Below are 20,907 nucleotides of genomic sequence, written 5' to 3' on the forward strand. Positions count from 1 at the left end.
AACAGAGTGTATATATACACATATTTATTTATATCTTTTTTTTAAGATTGAAGATAATGAAAGATAAAAATAGAGATTTCCAGATTTAAAGATTCAAAAAAGTGAATGGAGATGATACATATAAAGAAAATATACTTTAGATGATACATACATAGAAAAGGGTTAGAAAAAAAATAGTAGTATTTCATTATGCCATTATTATGACAACTGTGAATTAAATAATCATTGTATTTATCAGTTTTAGTTTCAATTTGTTTTTCCGCACAGCGGCCTTGTTCGTCAAGATTGTGTTTCGGAGTTATAGAGTTAAGAGAGAGTTATAACCACAAGTAGCCTCCTCATCTGTAGTGGCCTTCTCAGCCTTGGGGAGGTGAATTACAAAAAAAAAAAGAAAAGTTAATGAATAGTTATTATTTTTTCAAAGATATTTTCCAAAAGTTTTTCAAAATATAAAGTATTCATTACAAAAGATCAAAAACTTTTAAAACCTAACAAAAGACAATAAGACAATTAGGCAGTCCCAGTTCACCTTCAAAAATGTCTTTTTCTTCACAGTATTTAACTTTAAATAAAAGGCTAAAGTAATACAGATCAAAGCAAGAGCTGTGGAACCAGTTGGTTGCCAAATACTTTGAACAAGATACAAAAAGTATTAACAAGTTTAGACTGTAATTATAGAATGGATGAAAATATTAACTTAAATTTACATGACATAGTAAAGCTCCAATCATGTGACTTTATTTATGATCATTTCATATTCCTCCATGTTGTGCAGCAAATGATGATAGTGGGGATGTAACTCAGAATCTTATAGATAAGAATGAAAGATGAGCTAGATTAATTTTGTTAAATGTTCAAAACATTTTTTTTTAATTATCAAGTTGTTGTTTTTTAATACGGGTATAATATATTGTATTGAATATGAGCTATTGAATAAAATGAACAGTTAACTATTACAAATTATTTTTTGTATAATTTAAACAAATTTGAATTAAATAAAATAAAATTTTCTGAAAACAAAAGGGTGTGTATTCTATTAAAAACAGCGAAAATTTTAAGGAAGTAAAAAAAAAAGAAAGTAAAACATTACCTTTTGTTCCTAACCAAAGTTGATCCATTTCTAATTTAAAAGTAAGTCTAACTTTACCACCAGCCTTATTGATAAAACCAGAAAGTGGAAACTCTGGCAACTTCTCCTAATCAAAATACTTGTTGGTTACATGCCAATTATTTAAATAAACAAAACTAGAACAATTATTTTTTAAAGAAATTTTTTTACCTTTAAACCTTTAATTCCAGGAGGAACATCATCAGGCTTTCCTTTCTCTAGTACTTTTAAATGCATCTAAATTTAGTTTATAGTAAGCCATTACTGCAATGTTAATAAATTACTTTAGATGTTTTGGTGTGCAAGTGTGTTTTAAACAACATGAAACTTCTTTGTTGTTGTAAAGTCAGGACTTTTACAACAAATTTATAATATCGAAGTTAAGTTTTAATATAGTTTTCCTATTCTATATGTTTTATTCTTTTCTTATAGTGTTACTAAAGGTAAGAGCAAAACAAGTGTGCTTAGAAGAAACCAATTTAAAGATTAACATACAATTTATATACAGTTTTTAAACGTGTGCATATATTCTTTATATATGTATGTGTTTTCATATGCTTTGTGTAGTGATTGTACACAATTTTTTTATATTAAAACACCATGATTACAACAAATAACATGCCAAATTTTTTATCATTTTTTTTTATTATTATTAAGTTATTTAATAAATACATATAGTTATAATTTATCAATGTATAAATTAAAGTGCATGTAAATCAATTTATATAAATTAAATTAACAAATTAAAAATAAATTTTGTTTCATATTATTTTTTATCAAAACATTTTAAACTCACAAGTCTATTTAAAAACATTCGCTTTAGGGATATGACGCCCCAAAAAAATACTCTGCCTTTATAAGTTAAATCATCACTATTAATTTCAGGTCTATCACATCCTGAAGTTCTAAAAAAGTTGAGATTCATGATTACTTTAAAGGGATCCACAAACCTCCGAGACAAGTTGTGTTCATATTAAAGAGAATGATAAAAAAAATGTTTGGGCTAAATTTTGTTGATTAAAACAAAAGAATAAATGAATACCAAGAAAAATTACCTTTTTTTAGTCGAAGCTTGCCTTCTTTGTTCTATTGTAAGCCTAAAATAGGATAATATATGCCGCAACTGTCAGGATAATATATGCCGCAATCTACAACCTTGATAATTTATTCAAGCGTGTTTTATTCCTAAGAGTTTCAGTACATGACGTCATTGATTTTTTTTGTTTGCGTAAAAGATCGATATGTAAACAAACAAAAAAATCAATGATATCATGTACTGAAACTCTTAGGATTAAAACACGCTTGAATAAATTATCAAGTCTGTAGATTGCAGTGTATATTATGCTGACTTTTTGGCCGACAATAAATTGGAGAAGGCGAGCTTCGACTAAAATAAAAAAGTTACTTTTTGTTGGTATTCATTTATTCTTTTGTTTTAATCAAAAAAATTTAGTCCAAACATTTTTTTAAGTCATTCTCTTTAATATGAACACAACATGTCTTGGAGGTTTGGGATCCCTTTTGAGAATCTGGGAACATTTAGGATAAATGAACAATTTAGGAAACTATAAAAAAGCTGGAAAAATAATAGATTCCAAAACTTAAAATCCCCTCTTTTTTTTTCTTAACGCAACCTATAAATTTCTCAACACTTGTCAAGCTTTTAAATAAAATCAGAATCTTTTTTAAGAATTCACATCTCGAACTTTTACTCATTATTCTTTATTATTTTTTAATGTTATTTTTTATGCTATTTTAAATGCTTTTTTTTAAAGTTTAATGTCCATGGTCCCACAGTTAAATTTCTAAAATATCGTTTTCTTTTTTAAATATAATATTATGGAAAGCTGAAGCAATTTTTACAATCCGATTCTCTTCCTAAATTTACTTTCATCATAACTAAGATGTTTCACCAGCCACAATATAACATCATATATAACACAATATAAGATCATTTTAACATCATGACCAAGACATAAATTTATTTTAAATATAGAATATATATATACAGAAAAGAAACAAAAAAAACAACCTTTTGTTTGCATAAAGGCTCTTTACTTGAAGCGGCTAAAAAATTTTTTAAAAATGTTAGTAAATATATCGTATAAAAACAAGGTTAATGGTTAAAAAACAAGATTAACAAGATGCTAAAAAGATTTTAAAGATTTTAAAAAAATGATGATGAAAAAAAAAAGGATGAGATCCAATATTTTTTAAAAAAAAGGTAATATATAAGCCAATCACAACTCTAACAGTACTTTGAATACCAAATATGTTAGATTATAGATAATTAAACTTAAATTTAAAAAAAAAAGTAACAAAATGTATCTAGTACAACATATACAGTGTATAGTATATACATAGATAGTAAGCAAACTTCCATGAAATATTTATTATACTTTTTAGCAAACAATTGCAAATTATTGACGAATCAGAAATCAATCTTATTCATATCATTATCTTTAATTACACTCAACTACTATTGTTAACACTAAAGGGAGTTGGTTGCTAACAACATACTGTAACTAGCCGTGTAACTTTTAAGATCACAAACTAATTATAAATCTACTATTAAAACTTAAATGAAAAGTACTTAACAGTATTAATAGCAGATTAATAGTAACAACAGATTAATAACAAGTTTATAAGAGGTAAAAAATATGATGTGCTAAAAACCCTATCTTTTACTTTTGAAAATATAAACAACACAAAATGTATAAAAACAATGACAGTGATTAAGTAATAGTAACACAATTGCTTTAAAGTGTTTAAAAAACATTAAATTGATGATCTAATGAGTTCTGCTGTTGATAAAAAAACTCAATTTAACAAAGAACTCAATGGGAATCTGCTGAAAAGTATGCACAATACTGAATGTCAGCAATGTGCATAAACTAACTTAATCAAAGATTGTAATAACTACGTTCAATGACAAAATAGGAACTATCTTAAAAACAAAACTGATTTATTCACTTTTCAAACAAAGAAAATAAAAACCTTATTAACATAGTAACACAACACTATTAAATTCCTTTTAAATTCATACCAACCTACATCATTTTCATCAAAACTGTAGTTTAGAATTATGAATTAATGAATTAAGATGATAAAATCCTATACAAATATGCTGATAAATTAAAAGTTTATGGTGAGAAAATGCTTTCCTTTTAAATCAGTCACATTGCATTCTACTTGGCATTACATTATCCACCTGGGTAAAAATAATCTTACCTCTCTACTAAATAGACGTTTACGCGACGATCTCATACAAAAATACAAAATCAAAAACAATATTGAATCAGTTAGCTGGCATAATGATCCACCAAACATCCCACCAAGCTACAATCATCACAAGCGCTTTCATCCAGAAATAGACAACAACTGCCTTGTTTGCTACAACTTCTTTAATAACCACGTCCCTCACCTATGGAATGCACTACCTAACAAAGTTGTCAGTGCTATCAGTGCTGACCGCTACAAAAAAAACTTGATCAACTGCCACAATTACTACAGCACATCATCTTCTGTGCAATTTCGCATGAGCTAGCATGGCTAGCTGCTGCTGGGTTTATAGAACACGCCTGTTCCGTATAATTTAACTTAACTAACAAAAATTGGTGGGTGCATAGAAAAGTGGTGTGTGGATATAAAAGTGGTGGGTGCATAGTTTAAGGAACTAGAAGATCCTTCAATAACAAAAAAAAATCTAGTACATTTGAACAGATGATTTTACATTATCTATTTTTGCAGATAATTTGATTGCAATTTAAAAACTTTAAAATTCAGGTGCTTTTGGTAATCTCAGATTTTATCATTGAAATTAAAAAAAAAAAATTTGATTGATAACTTTATAATTTTTACGTGTACAAAAATATTTTTATCAAAAAAATATTTTTTTTAACTTAAATTACATCTGAGTTTTTGTAACAAAACTCAATTGTAAAACAAAGAGTTAAAAACAATTGTATAATGTTTTTTTTTTTTAATTTACATATAAGTTGAAACTTTTCTGTGTAAATCATTTAAAACACATAAAATAAACTTTCTCAGACTCAAAACCAAAACCTCAAAATATTTCTCCTCATAATTTTAAAAACTAAATTATACAGTTAGTGGTTATACAAGGTGAGGTTATGTGTTGCATGTGCTTTATATGATAAAGAAGGAGTGACCTGTCAAACTATAAAAACTATATAAATCTGAGTTCATCATGACTTAAGTTACATGAATCTTACATGGATTGACTTTATCTGCATGATCTTATAAACAAAACAGTTCAAAAAAATCTTTACTCTATGACTTGCAACTTGATTCTGAGTTTCTCTTAATTCTTACTAAAGTAGTATTGATTGTGTTTTGATCTTTTAAGGGCTTTCAACCCATTCTCTTTTGAGATATTTAAAATATTTTAGCTAAAAAAAACTTCATTTCATGATATTCTATGTTACATTCATTAGACTGATAATTTTATTTCTTTTCATACAAATAAACTTTTTATGTAAGCTATCATTCATGGATAGAGAAATGCAAATTTTGAAATTATGCATGAAAATAACTTTTAATTAAGATGAAATTTACCAATCACTAAGCAAAAAAGCTAAGTAGTTACAGATCAAGATGCATTGATAATTAAACATCCTAAACATTGTTTCAGAGTTACAGAGAAAAGATTGTGTTTATATTGTTCTTTAAGCAATCAAGAAAAGTAGTTTTTTTATCAAAATATGTGTAAAAGTTATCCTTATAAAATAATTATGCAAAAAATCATATTTATAAATTACCTAATTTCAAAAAAATATAAACATCCTATTGTAACAAACAAGGTTTTATTATAATAGTAGATAATAAACACAACACAGTTGTGTTTATTACGTAAAACGAACATACCATCTGCCTGCTGTACTTGAATGATCTGGTGTGGAGATATAGTTTTTATAGTTTCAATATCATGTGCAGTAGATCCAACAACCATAAATTTTGAATTGTTTATAACATTAATGTCTTTCAATGTTGAAGAATCGTCTTTGACTAAACCTTGATCAAAAAAATAAACAAAATCTTTAAAATGGATATTAAGAACATTTTTTTAATTTAATTTTTGTTCATTTGTTTGGATAAAAAATAAAAAAATTTAGGAAATTACCATGATTTTTTGCTATGCTATAAATTAAACCATCTAAACTTAAGTAGTTAAAGAAAAATGACTAAATGGTCAACTGAGATTAGTGACTACATCGTAGCTGGGCTTAGCGGTTACATCATAGCTGGGCTTAGTGGTTATTAATATTGAGGTTATTAATATAAACATTTAATTTAGAGTTATTTAAAGACATAAAATAACTCTTCTTGTAATAAATAGTATAAATTTTCTTGTCATTGGTAAGTTAAATAGTTGTTAAAAATAACATTGGTATCCAAGGCTAATCTTCTTAATTGTTGTTTATATTTGTTTTGTTTCAACATTATAACTCCAAAACATAAACATTGACATACAAGGCTTTTGTGCAGAGAAACAAGTTAAAATTAAATACTGTTAATTCCTTTAAAAAACAACGACAACAATTCATATACTAAGTCACACAATATGTTTTAATGCACTCAGGGGCCTGCTAGCTCCAAAAAGCCCATGCAGGTTTTTTTAAAAAATGCTTATTCATGCGGGATTTTAATATATATGCTTGATTTGAAGGCCCATAAATATATAAATGCTACATTTTATACCGGCATGTAACTTAGTGTAAATTAATAGCATTAGATTGCTTTAAAAAAAAAGCTGGTTTCTATCAACAATGACAGCATTATTGTTTAAATGTAATAATTATAGATTTCAAACGAAGGTCAAATGTTTAGAAAAGTGTAAAGAAATTAATGTATAAATTTTTAGAATGTAGAGAAATCAATTAATTGATTTTTTTTAAATAAAAGAAGAAAAGTTATACTAGATTAAATGGTATTTAAGTTTATGCATTCATACAAAACATTTAAAAGCACAAAATAGATTCTTTTATTTTCCTTCCTTTAAATAAATTTTCATGCTTTGAAAACAGCTTCTTAAAGAACTTTTTATGTGGTAACTTGAAATTTCGATTAAAAAACAAAACTTCAATTAGTCTCATGGCAATTTTTTTTATTATATCTATTAGTGATGTACCGATAGCACTTTTTTTGACTGATGCCGATACCAATGTTGATGGATGGGAAAAGGCCGATACCGATGCCGATGAATTAACTAACTATTAAAATTTTGAAAATATAAAACCATACAACTTTAAATCATGTAATCTTTTTCATGGAATCAGTATTGGTAAACAAATACTTGGACTCAAATTAGAGTCAAACCATTATTTTAAAAGACATTAGAAAAACTCAGTTAAAAAATATACATTTTTTAGTTTTTTTTACTATGAAAAGTAAACTTTCAAAAAATAAATACAATTTTCGAGGAACCCTTTTCATTTCTTTTTTAAAAAGAAAATGGTACTATCATAAGCAGTTTACTTAGAATTCTTTATTAATTTAATAGGAATTTAGATATTTAAACAACAATCATGTGTTGTTTAGATATCTAAACTATTTTTAGGTAAGTTATTTTTATAATTATTTTATTTTGTGATGTTCTATCCCTGCCATGTCCCTGGTAGTACCACGCTAAACTTGTTTCTCGACGCAGTGGCCTTTATTGTCAAGGTTTGTGTTTTGGAGTTATAAAGTTGAGAGGGTTGTAACCATATCTAAAGTAGCCTCCTCGATCGCAGTGGCCCTTGGGGAGGTGAATTGAAATAAAACAAAAATAACAAATAAAAATATAGAAATATAGTAGGGCTATACTTGAACACATATAGATAACAATGCTTAAATAGGTTACTTTTAAGTATAACAATAGAACAACACAAAATAAAATTATTCTAAAAACAACACAATGGTAGTAAAATTATAAGTACATTCAGCTGTTAAATTAAAGCTTATAAACATCATCTTAAGAATAAATAATATTGCCTGTAAACAAAGTCAAAATAAAAATTTATCAAAAAAATTCTAAGTAATGCATAAAGTTTAGTTTATTTATTATTTAATTATTATCATAATGCAGGATAAAGATATTAAAATGCTATCGGTTGGAAAATTGGAAAATTAGGCCGATGCTGATACCGATTATGCAAAAAGTGGTCGATTAAGCCGATGCTGATACTGATGTTGATTAACTGGTACATCACTAATATCTATATCATTATTTTTACTATATATCATTATATCAGAACGGTACTGAATGCTTTCTATTTACTAAAAAGATTTAAATGATCTAAGCAAGTAAAATTTGCTATAAAAAAATGCTAACTACATAAGATCTGCAAGCCCCAAGTAATCACAAGAGAAAGATCACATTCAAGACAAGCTGCTTTTTCTTAGCAATCAAAATGATGACTTTTTATCAAGACTGGAGTATATAGTTGTGTTTGTTAAACAATTCTCAAGGATTTGTATTAGTAAACCAATAAAGTACTTGATTCATCACAACAAAAATCAAGGAGTGAAAAGTGATTAGGGTTTTCTGGAAAATAAGTCGCTATGTTAACTATCTGAGTAAATGATAAATAAGGAAAAATATTTTGAGCCTTAGTGTCAGCAGTGTCAGTACAGGCATTGTTTTAAAGTGTTACGCTAATAGCAATTTATGTATGCGTTAAGCTATTTTACATACAACTATCTTGATATCCGTTAAGCAACTTTTTATCATTTTTTAACTTTTAAATTAGTCTATAAGCGGTAACACAAAAACAGCAATTAGTTTTATAAAAAACCATTATGTAAAAAAGTTTGTTACAAAAGTTTGAATGACAACTATGTTGGATATAAGTGCAATATTTACAAATAAAAAAAAAATTCAGATAAAATTAAAAACAAAAAAAAATTTATTATCAAAGTACATACCAACAGAAAACAAATTTATTTAACTTTTTTTTTTTTGTATACAAAGTTATTAAACATAACTTAAAAAAAGCCATTAAAAAAAATATTTATAATAAAAAACTTTAATTTATCATCTTGAAAGCACAAGAATATTTATACAATTTTTTAAAGCAATAAAAAAAAACATACTAAAATTTCTACTTAATAATAAAAAATAATTTAGTAACAAAAAAAGTTATGTTTTATTATCACTGTTTATGTTATTTTATTTTTATTTTATTTTATGGAAATGATTGCTTTTTTCACTTGAAAAAAGCAAATATTTAACACAAACAAGCTTGAAGTAAACCAATATAAAATATCTAATAAAAACAAGATTTTGTAATGCCATACTTAATATTCAACATTTATTTATTATTTTTTAATAAAAAGTTATTTTAATTAATCTTTTAATTTGTTGATAAAGGTATGTGTTATATTCAGACTTTCCAATTAAGTTAGCACTCAAACTAAATGATCTTTATCTGTTATATTTTTTAATAGAATATATATCTACTTGCTTGAGTTTTGCATTACCTTAAATATTACTACAATTTTTGCTTAAGAAGTAATAAAATGGATGCAGACAACTAACTGTTATTCGTAACATTTAAGTGATATTCTGTTAATGCTCTTCTTCAACAAGCAAAAAAACGCCTTAGCAAGCAAAAAAATAAAATAAAATGAAATTAAAAATTTAAGATATAATAACAAAAAAAAATTAATATTTTTAATAATAAATTAATATTTTAATACATTTATACTTATGTTGAGAAAAGAAAAAAATTAGTTTATACTAAAAATTTTTTTAAATATAATTTTGAATTTAATTATTTAATATATTAAGAATTTAAAGAAAATAAACATTCCATTATTAATTCTATTTCTGCATTGTGTTTGTTAATTGAGTTAATTGAGCAAAAACCAATAAGTAGAGCCAAGAAAATCCAGGGTTCATCAACCTAGGTAATAATGTAACACAAGCTTACATCTATGCTACTAGATAAAGGGTACAAGGGTGGTCAACAGAAACTATCTGTCTACTCCTAAAGTTTTACATTCCATTCTTCAATTATTAATGACTTTAAACTGTTCATTTATTATGTTTCTTCAAAACAGAAAAACGTGTTCTACATTAAAGCAAGTGATATAATATTTTATATCAGTGATTTGTTAATAGAGATCATCTAGGTCATTTTCAAAAAATCCGGAAAACACTTTGCTAAAAAAATCAGGGTAAAAACTGGAATTTATTTCCATTTTACTTGACCTAATTTAACTTTAAAATAATGGAAGTCAAAATTTCAATGTTAAATTAAAAAAATTTTATCTTTGCCTAAAATTTTTTTATTAAAAGTATTTTATAAAAAATCAATTAAACAACTTTTCTCCCTCCAAAACTCTTGAAGAAGCGTGATTTTATATTCTCATTATATCTCAATATTTTAGAAGATTTGGCTGCGCAAGCAGATAATGTTCCTGGTCATGTTTTGGAAAGAGTGCTAAAAAACATAGTCGTAATGTTTAGGATGCTAGAGTCCAATATTAAACCCAGTGGAAACAATCTAGTCTAAAATTAAAAAAAACAAACTAAAAACTTGAATCAAAATCTACCAGTATATAGTACTGAAATTGTAAAGCAAGAGACAAAATATTTAGAAAGTATTAATATTGTAACAAAAAAATACAATTTTAGGAGGTGATTATGGATGCGCTGTACAACATTTAACCACACATTTCACAACTTTAAAAATGAAAGATGTCTAAATTTGTATTTAACAAACTGTCACAATGATTTTCAATAGATTTGTTTAAATTAAATTTTTTTTCAATCAATTTTTGTAAGTAAACAATTTATGTTTCATTAATTACTCATTGTATCTTTGAGTTTTTCAAAAAAAAAAATTTCTGTTAAAAAAACTACCCAACAGATTATTTGAATTCTCCATTAAACTTTAAATAAATGACAATACTAATTGACACCATATTTTTATTAAGCCAAAATAAACATTCATAGTCAAATGGCAAATGTCTTGTTTGATTTTTTTTCATTTTATTATTACTATTGCTTTGTGTGCCAAACAAAGCTGTAGTAATAATAAAATGAAAATTTCAATACTTAGCTGTATTGAAATTTTCGAAAGTAAAAATGTTGCACCTCCCAACCCCTGATCCTGTTCCAATCAACCAAATAAGGAGCTGTGCAAAATTTCAGCTCAATCAGACAACTGCAAGGTGACCCTCAAACGCCTTTAAGCTGGAACATAGTATGCATAATGATTAATTTTGTTCAAAAGCGACATACTCTTGTCTATATCAACCATGTTCTTATTTACTACACCAAAAAGCTATAAGGCAAAAGCATTTTCATGTACAACAATAACGTCCATAGAATCAAAACATAATGTGAACGAATGAACCTTGAACATTGCTGTTTTATAAGACAGGATTTAGTAGCAGTTGGGTACTTTTTACGGTCTCCGGCAACGATCTGTAAAACAAATTGTTTCTCAGTTTCGTCTTTGGTGAGAATGTTAACTAGTATCAGAGGTGGTTGGAAAATTTCTTTGCAGCAGCCTTACTGACTTGTGGATCTGTCTCGATAATTAATCAGTTGGCACATGAATAGGAAATCATGATATGGTGCTGTAATCGCTTCTGATGATAGAAACCAGGCTTGAACACGCACTCGAGCAAGAAACATACATATTCTTCTTAAAGAATTCTTCTCTGTATGTGATAACTGAAATTGATTTTGAAACAGGTATATCTTGAATGCATAAATTGCCTTTGCCATCCATCTAGCATGACTTACAGCTCCTGGTATACAAAACGATATTCCGTTCTTAGAATGCCACGAAGAAAGATCATTGTTAACTCCAACAATTCTCAGTAATCATCTCTCTGCTGTTTTTGTGTAGAAAAGTGGTGTTCAACAAATCCAAGAATGGTAGAGCGGACATCATCAGACACTTCATTACCACCAGTTATATAAGCGTTCTTGTCGAGTTTCGTCCAGGCTTCTCTAAATCTTTTGAAAAGCGTCATGTCCGGAGAAGAAGTTGCACCCATCAGTTACTCGAAACAGCTCCTTAAAACTAACTCAAAAATGTGGTGACGGCAAGAAAGGTACAATAAGTCACGATTGAATAATTTTTCTAGGTTTGTACAGGCACCATTTACTCGATCTGTGTTGCTTGCTGTCGTATCACAGCAAATTGCCTGAATTTTTTCGGTTAAACCCCACTTCTCCACTGCTTGATAAGCAGCCATAGCTTGCTCTTCACCTGAAGATGTTTGGGTATCAGGGACTCCCAACAATTGCTCCTTGCCTTGAAAAGTTACTATTATTGCCAGTCTATCTACCTTTTCAACACCAGTGAGTGCTGGGAGCAGCTTTCCATCCCAGTGTAGCACTAATTTTTGGCAATCATTTAGGTTAAAGTTTTGCTGAATTTCTGAGTGTCTTAATTTTTTTCTAAGGCGTTGAAAAGAAGTGCGATTTATCACCACGTTTTCAGTATCACATCTGCAGCAGCCATTAATATGTAAACCCCATTTCTGTCAGTAATTTTCTACCTATCAAAAACTTCTGCGAGACGGGGAATGATATACCTCGTGTTGTTGGAATATACCTCAATGGAATATACCTCAATGGAATATACCAATATATCTCGTGTTGTTGGAACTTTTGCTGCTGCTGTTGATATTTGCTGAATGATGGCAGGTGAACTTTCACTGTCGTCACTACTATCAATGTCGTCACTACTATCAATGTCTTCACTGCTTGATGCTGAATAATCAGTTTTTGATGTAGAAAGCTCATGAGTACCGAAATGTTGTTCCATTTCTTCATAAGTCCTTTTTCTCCTGGCAGCTTCCATTGCAGTGCCCTTTCTTCGTTGTGTTTTAGTTTGTGATCCACACCAAGTATAAACCCTGGTCGTCCTTTTTGGCGCTGAAGGACTAAGAAATTCTTATCCTGTTCATTTTTCATCTGTTCCAAAGCTTCTGAATGAGCTATGTCAAACAGATCATCCATATTGTCTACAAAGATATCTCTTTTTTCTTTGTCTTTGCCTGCACCTCTCGTCAAATTCTTTTGTAAGCCTTTCCATTTATCATACAGTTTCAGTAACTTCTCAACACAGTGGTCAGTTCTTTTAGTAGGAATTCGTGCTTTTTGCAAAAAAAATGGAAACTTCTTGAATCACCAGTATTGCACTTTCCTTTGTTGTAAGCTTTACAACTCTTACATTGTAGAAGAAAACGCGTAAAACTTGCCGGTTCCAAGGCAATTTGGCACCAACAATTTGATTTGAAATGTAGCCAACAAGACAGACATAAAAATCTTTTCTTAACTTCTGTGATGAACTCCCAGATAAACTTGATGCCATTTTACTGTCTAAAAAGAAGACAATCTAAAAGTCACTTTACACGAGCAGCACAAACAGTTTTAAAAACAATTTTTAAATTTTTCACTTAAAAAATGACTCTCAGGGCAAAAATTTGGAAACTTCATGGACAATGAGGATCGACTTACAGTTGTCCGATTATGCTAAAATTTTGTATAGACCATTATTTTCATGATTGGAACAAGAAATGGGGTTGGGAGCTAAGCAATTTGAAAGTTTAAAAATAAGGGCCACCCTAGTGTGCATGTACACGCATGATTATATATGAATATTAAAGCATATGTCACAAACATCAAAAAACAACTGACTTTTGCAATTATGAGTTTTTGCAACCTTATGAGTTTTTAACTACATGCAAACTTTAAGCAAATATATATTTTACATTTATTAACTACAACCTATATAATATCAAATAATGTCTTACATTTTTTGTAAATAGGTGACACTCTTTACTCCTCTTACCCTTGCATTACAATAAAAATACTCAGTCATGGTCTGTAAAACAGGTAAATGCAAGGAAAGGTTGTAAAGATTGCTTCAACTCTTCCATAATGTAATATTCAAATAAGAAAATAGCCTTATGGAAATACCACACAAAAGGGTTCAGGGTAACAACATCAGTTTTGCTATGTCTAATAACATCTGTCTAAGAACATCTGTAAATACACTGAGGTATAATAGCATCTGTCCAACAACATCTGAAATTTCATTGATGTCAAATAACATCTGTGTAAAAAGTATAAAATTACTACAGATGTAGTAGCATCTTTTCAATTATCTAAGTATAACAACATCTGTGCAGCTAAATCTGGAGACTTTGCAGATTCAGTTACATCTTTTCAATTATGTTAAAAATAACTACATCTGCACAACTACATCTATAAATTCTACAGATGTAGTTGCATCTTTTCAATTATATTAAATATAACTACAGAATTTTATGAAATTATCAAATTATAATGCGTTATAATAACCAGATGAAGTTTCATAAATGGTTTTCTTTTGATGTACTTACATCCGGAAAAAAATATTAAATATATATGCATTATTTTAACCAGGTATAATTTTAACGATATTTTTTTTCAGATGAAGTTGTAAATTTCCAGATGTAGTTACAGCTGAAAATCTACATTTGGAATCTGTACATTTCCAGATGTAGTTTTATCTGGAAGAAAATGTTTAATATAAACATATCATTATAACCAGATGTAGTTTCAGATGTAATTACGTCTGGAAGAAATTCTTCCAGATGTTATTGGACTTGAAAAAAAATTACCAGATAGTTACAACATCTTCCTAAAGATATTGTTAGGGGTCATTGAATTTCCAGATGATATTGGACAGATGTTGTTGGAGTAAAAATAAAATACAGATGATCTTGAACAAAATTGTACAAATGACCTTGGACTACTCTTAAGATGTTGCTGAACAGATGTAGTAATCTTTTACCAAATTAGAAGACAATTAATTAAATTAAATAAATTAAAAAAAGACAAGTTAATTAAAAGACAAAACAATAAAGAAAACAAAAATACCAAACTTGACAATTATATGCTGCCCTTAAATTTAACAAACAAAAAAAAATTCATGTGTATATATATGTATATATATGTATATATATATATATATATATATATATATATATATATATATATATATATATATATATATATATATATTATATATATATATATATATATATATATATATATATATATATATATATATATATATATATATATATATATAAATATATATATATATATAAATATATATATATATATATATATATATATATATATATATATATATATATATATATATAAATTAGTAGAAAATCACTTGACAAAATTTTTTTTTTTTTTTAAAGTGATTTCAGTGATTTTCTAATTTATAATAGCTCTGTTCTTTTAAGAACATTGAGCACTCTATTTTGTAGAATACATTTTAAAATTATTTAAATATATATATATATATATATATATATATATTATATATATATACATATATATATATATATATATACATATAAATATATATATATATATATATATATATATATATATATATATATATATATATATATATATATATATATATATATATATCTGTATGTTCATATGTGTGTGTCTGATTGTGTGTGTTAATTAATAATTTGGTCATAGTCATTTAATCAATTTTATTCAAACAAATAAATAGTTACAAACAAATTATTCAAACAAAAAAAAATAGTAACAAACAAACAAATTTTTATTAAAAGTTTATTAAAAACAAGCATTTTACTTAAGTCAAAAAACAAAACATTGTGATGTCATTAATTCATTTAAGAATAAATTTTTTTTTTTTTAATTGTCTGTTGTTCTCTCTCTCCTAATGTTTTTCATCAATATTATCACATTGTTATTAAATTTAAAAAACTTTTTTTATTTATTTTATTATTTTAAAACATTTAACTTTTTTTCCTATTTTATTTAAGATAAAATTTTACTTAAGATAAAAAAATTTGGGTTATTATTTCCAATAGTCCTAACTGTGACAAAAATTTTATTAAAACTACTAAATTATCTAGTTATAATGAAAAATACACCTATTTAATTTATAATAATTTTTTTTTACTGAAAAATATATACCTTTAAACATGAGCTTTTGGTTATCTATAGGTATTCCTTGAAAAACAAAAAAGGAACCAATTAAACTAAAAAACATTAAAGTTTCTTCAACTTATATATAAAATTTAATTAAAAACATATAAAACTAAATATATATATATATATATATATATATATATATATATATATATATATATATATACGTATATATATATATATTTATATATATATATATATATATATATATATATATATATATATATATATATATATATGTATATATATATATATATATATATATATATATATATATATATATATATATATATATATATATATATATATATATATATATATAATTTATCTAAAATCAATATTATTGAATTAATCTAGAATTGTATTAATACAGAAATAATTTTATACCTGTTTTCTCCTTTATTTTTTCTCGTAACTCTAAAACTGAATTAAGCATGCCAAGTGAATCTATGTCATACGTTTGTTTATTCCAAACAAATTTAAGATGAAGTGGATCCCCTTTTATATTAGAATTTTCATTTTTAGATATTGTAGGTTGACGTTCATCATTGATAATATCAGAGCATATTATATTCTCTTTATCGTAACAAGTGTCTATTTCCATCATTAATTTGAAACTACAAGCAATTAAAAATCTTCTTTTTTAAGTTATATTATTATTAATCTAAATGAAATTTTCTACATTAATTTACTATTCAGTTTTTTGCTCAAACTTTTCTTTTTTTTTTTTTTGTATACTCAGAATTTTGCTTTATTTAGTAAAAACAAGTTAAATTTAGAATTTTTTTAAAATACTTTCAAAAAGGTGCATTAATATATTCAATATAAGTTTTTAAAATTGGATTTCACTTTTGTCGTTTCGATAGTGTCTGAACACTGTAGTGTTTTTAAATTTTAGCAATTTTTTTTTTGTTTTGGATCATCGAGAGTTTTTATTTACTAACATTTCGTTGCCTTGATTAAGCTAAAGTCGTAATAGATGAGCTCTCGAGAAGTGCAACGAAGATTCCGACGTAAAAAAAAATTGAAAAAAAAACTTGTCTTTATTAAAATACAAAAATTGATAACAATATTAACTAATATTTTAAATGTAAAGTCAAAGTTAAAACAGTTTTTATAAAACCTTCCTGCCAAAATGCGGCGCATTTAGGCAGGAAATTATTGTTGCCTTCCTAACCAATGTCGCTTATGTAGCGCAGATATAGCATCAAACCTCGGATCTCTTGCATAAACCTTTTATTTCAAACCCGTCTTTTAACTTAACGAACTGCAGTTTGTTCGATTGAGCCTTGTAAAGTCTTAAGCGTTTCGTTAATTTAAAAAAGTAACTCTGTTTAACATAGTAAAAGTTTGCTTAGCTAATATAGAGAAAACAAGTTGATATATTGCGCAGTTATGATTAAAATTGTACTCTTTTAAATTTGATTTTAAAAAAGACAAATTGGATAAGTAAACAATTTAATGAGAAAGAGAGTTTCATATCTTAATAATTTTTTCGCAACAGAAAAATATCAGAGCAATGTTATTACGTTTGTTACATTGAATAAGTTTTTGGGCATGACATCCTATAGAAAAGCGAGAATGAGCAATGTTAAAAATTCAGAAAAACAAAGATCGAAAAGGTTGTATATAGTTTTGCATGTCATTATAAAATCAAATTTTATTCTACGGCACTCAGGAGATTCAAGATTGAATATTAAGTCTTTTGGAATAATCTTTACATGCAGAAAATTCTATTAAAATGTTTCTGAATTTTTTATCCAACATAAGGGTTCTACGCTGCTCCACCATTCCGCACTGATCCAACCTAAAGGTTTCATCACTTAAAGTTCCACACTGAGGTAAAAAATTCTTATACAGGTCAAACATAAACTTTGTTAGATCCTATCAATAGTTGAAAATCGTACTGATTTTAAAAGTTAGTAAAAGAATTTGCCTTTTCTGCAATAAATAAACAGTGATTGGAAAACTTTATATCTAAAGACATAATTAAACCGATATCTTGAATAGATTTAATAGACTCAATAGGTATATCCATGTTCATTGAGTATAAATGTAATGGTAAAGAACTGTTTTCATAGCGTAGATAAAAACAATTTTTGGTAGCTATATTAAGTTACCAAACATTTGACCATATTAAAATATTTTTTAAGATATTGACAACTTGATACAACTTGCTGTCGTTTGCAAACAGCTAATTCAATTTTAATGAGTAACGGACAAACTTTGTAAGATTTTGGCGAAACCCTCGGCAAGTTATTGAAATGTTTACGTGAATAAAAATTTGATCAAAATCGCTCAAATTTTTATTCACGTAAAAATAAGCAATTTACACCAAAAAAGGCTGAGTTATTGCTCAGCTTAACGTGAATAAAACCTTAAGCAAAATTGCTAAAGTATTTATTTACGTAAAGCTCACTGATTACTGAGTAAAAGCGATTGCTTTATTATATTCACCCGGCCTAATCAATTAATTTTTTTATTCTAAAAAGATAAAAAGAAGCATGTTCAAAATTTTGTTTCTTGCAATAATGTATTTGCTTGCATCAAAACAGACCCAGTTAAATGCTACTTTGATTGAAAGTCTTGCGAACAAACTTTTTTTACAAAAAGTTAAGAAAATCTTTGATGTTATTGTGTCTATTACAAACAAAGTCATGTTTACAAGACGTTGCGTGTACTTCATCAACTTTTTCTCAACAAACATATAAGGATAATAGCTTATAAAGTGGCACATTGTATCTCAATCTAAGTGCGTTTTTAAACTCTTCTTTATCTAGATCTAGTTTTTGTTCTTTAATTGGTAAAGTATCAAACCAACAACTGGCTTCTTTGTGGCAGGCTTGTTCAACCATTAGTTTAAGATTTTCTAGACTTGCTTAATTACTCTTAATCTCCTCTTTTTTTAATTAATTTACCAATGTTTGCTTTCATTTTTATTACTGAAAGAATTTTATCAAACTCATTTTTTTATTTCATAAAATTAAACTGTTCAACAGGGGTTCCACGTGCAAATTTGTTATTTTGTTGGAATCAGAATGTCATTCCTTTTTTTTTCATTTTGTTCACCTCTCCAAGGCCGAGAGGGCCACTTATTGGTAATTATACTTAAAGACTCACTAGGCATACGTTTTGCTTTTTAACTTGTTCATCAGATTTTACAAATAACCAACATTTTGATTGATTTACATAGCATTAATAAAAATTTCCGATTTTCTTAATGCACTTATACCACCTTTCTAACTTCTGTATTTTTACTGTTGCGTTGGCACCGTCTGCTAACCATTCTTAGTTTACTTCAAGCTCTACTAATTTATATCTATTTATGATTGTCACAGTGCTAAGAAAGTGTAGTGGTTCAGTTGCCTTTTTAATTTTTTTTACAATTATAATTTATAGTTCTACCTAAAATTCTCCGTAACACTTCTCTAATTCCTCTTAGACGAATCCTAGTTAGTTCCAGCAACTTCAGATTCAAAGCACTTTGAACATAGAACTTAATGATAAAGGTCTGCATCCATTCTAGAAGGACCTGCTGATCATTTAGTCTGTAATACTGCGAAAATACTTATCTCGCCCAGTGGCGGATTAAGACTTTTCGGTACCCGGGGCTATTTAAAAGTAGGAGGCCCCGTTCCACTAACAACGACAAAAATGAGTAAAACAAAGATTTTCTTGAAAAAGCTATCACTGATATTTATTTATATACAACTTTTATATTTATTTTATTGAATTACGTTGAGTGATTTTTTTCTGCTTTTCTTCCCCGCAAACTCTGCAATCACATCGCTGAAATCAAAAGTTTCTAATAATTTTGACTCAATAGTTAATCTTGCTATATTACTTAAACGACTATGGACCATTGTTGATCGGTGCATGTTCTTAACTCTTATAAGAGTAGAGATTGATCTCTCAGCCTCGCAATTTGTTATGGAATAGTTAGAAACAAGCGATATGCTATATAAACATTTGGAAATACATCAATAATATCGGTTTCAACAATCCAATTTAAAACATGCAGAGGAATCAATGTGTTTTCAGTCTCAGATTTATCTTTTTTATGCAAAAAAAAACCCGAAGGCTGCAACTTTAATAATGTTACAAATTGTTCTATTTCAAATATTAAACAATCTTCTAAATCATTTGAGTACACTTCTACAATTTTTTTCGCGCTAACTTGCAATTCCATGGTACTAATAGTTAACAGCTTCGATAGAAATCCAAATAACTTATTTACGTGGTTGTAACCATCACTTCTTATAGTTTATTGTGTCACTAGTTTGTCAATAATGACAAAAAATGTATTCACTCGAAACTTGTCGGATACGCATAAAGAATCAACTTGGTTTTCTCCGTTGCTCAATTTTTTAATTACCTTTCTTTTGTTCTTATCCGAATAGTCTTTTTCAATAAACAAGCTAAGTTTTTTTAATTCATTCTCAAATTTCGTAAACTTGTTTCGTAAGTTTTTTAGTGTTCGTAAGTCAATTAGTGAAAGTAACATACTGCTTGCTGTATGCAAATCTAATTCAGCTTTTTGACGAAATTTGCTAACTGCATTAAACCTCTTAAGTATGTGATGCCAAAGTACAGCCATGAATGCAAACTCTAGCTTAGTGATCTTATTTAATAAACACAAAGCTTCATGACGAGTATCAGATTTTTCTTCTGTATCCTCAGCTATATGACATAGCGCTGCATGAATCCCATCAAAATTTTCTACTAAATTTTCTAAGGCATCTGACCTACATGACCATCGTGTATCGGCGCTTGAGTGTAGCATGATTTCCTT

The 20,907-nt window shown here is 27.2% G+C and overlaps 1 protein-coding gene across 1 annotated transcript in view; it reads right to left on the reverse strand.

The window, feature by feature from the left end:
- Nucleotides 1–16,789, reverse strand: part of LOC100202076 (ubiquitin domain-containing protein UBFD1) — a 31,355-nt gene extending 14,566 nt beyond the window's left edge. Inside the window, exons 1-6 of the mRNA XM_065803368.1 lie at nucleotides 16,503–16,789; nucleotides 16,101–16,136; nucleotides 5,996–6,142; nucleotides 3,141–3,175; nucleotides 1,280–1,345; nucleotides 1,091–1,196 (exon numbers count right to left, since the gene is read on the reverse strand). Of these exons, the coding sequence (XP_065659440.1) occupies nucleotides 1,091–1,196; nucleotides 1,280–1,345; nucleotides 3,141–3,175; nucleotides 5,996–6,142; nucleotides 16,101–16,136; nucleotides 16,503–16,722 (610 nt within the window). The 5' untranslated portion in view covers nucleotides 16,723–16,789. The remainder of the gene's footprint in view (nucleotides 1–1,090; nucleotides 1,197–1,279; nucleotides 1,346–3,140; nucleotides 3,176–5,995; nucleotides 6,143–16,100; nucleotides 16,137–16,502) is intronic.
- Between the last annotated feature and the right edge of the window lie 4,118 nt (nucleotides 16,790–20,907).

This window comes from Hydra vulgaris, chromosome 08 (assembly GCF_038396675.1).
Source record: "Hydra vulgaris chromosome 08, alternate assembly HydraT2T_AEP".
Taxonomy (NCBI): Eukaryota; Metazoa; Cnidaria; class Hydrozoa; order Anthoathecata; family Hydridae; genus Hydra; species Hydra vulgaris.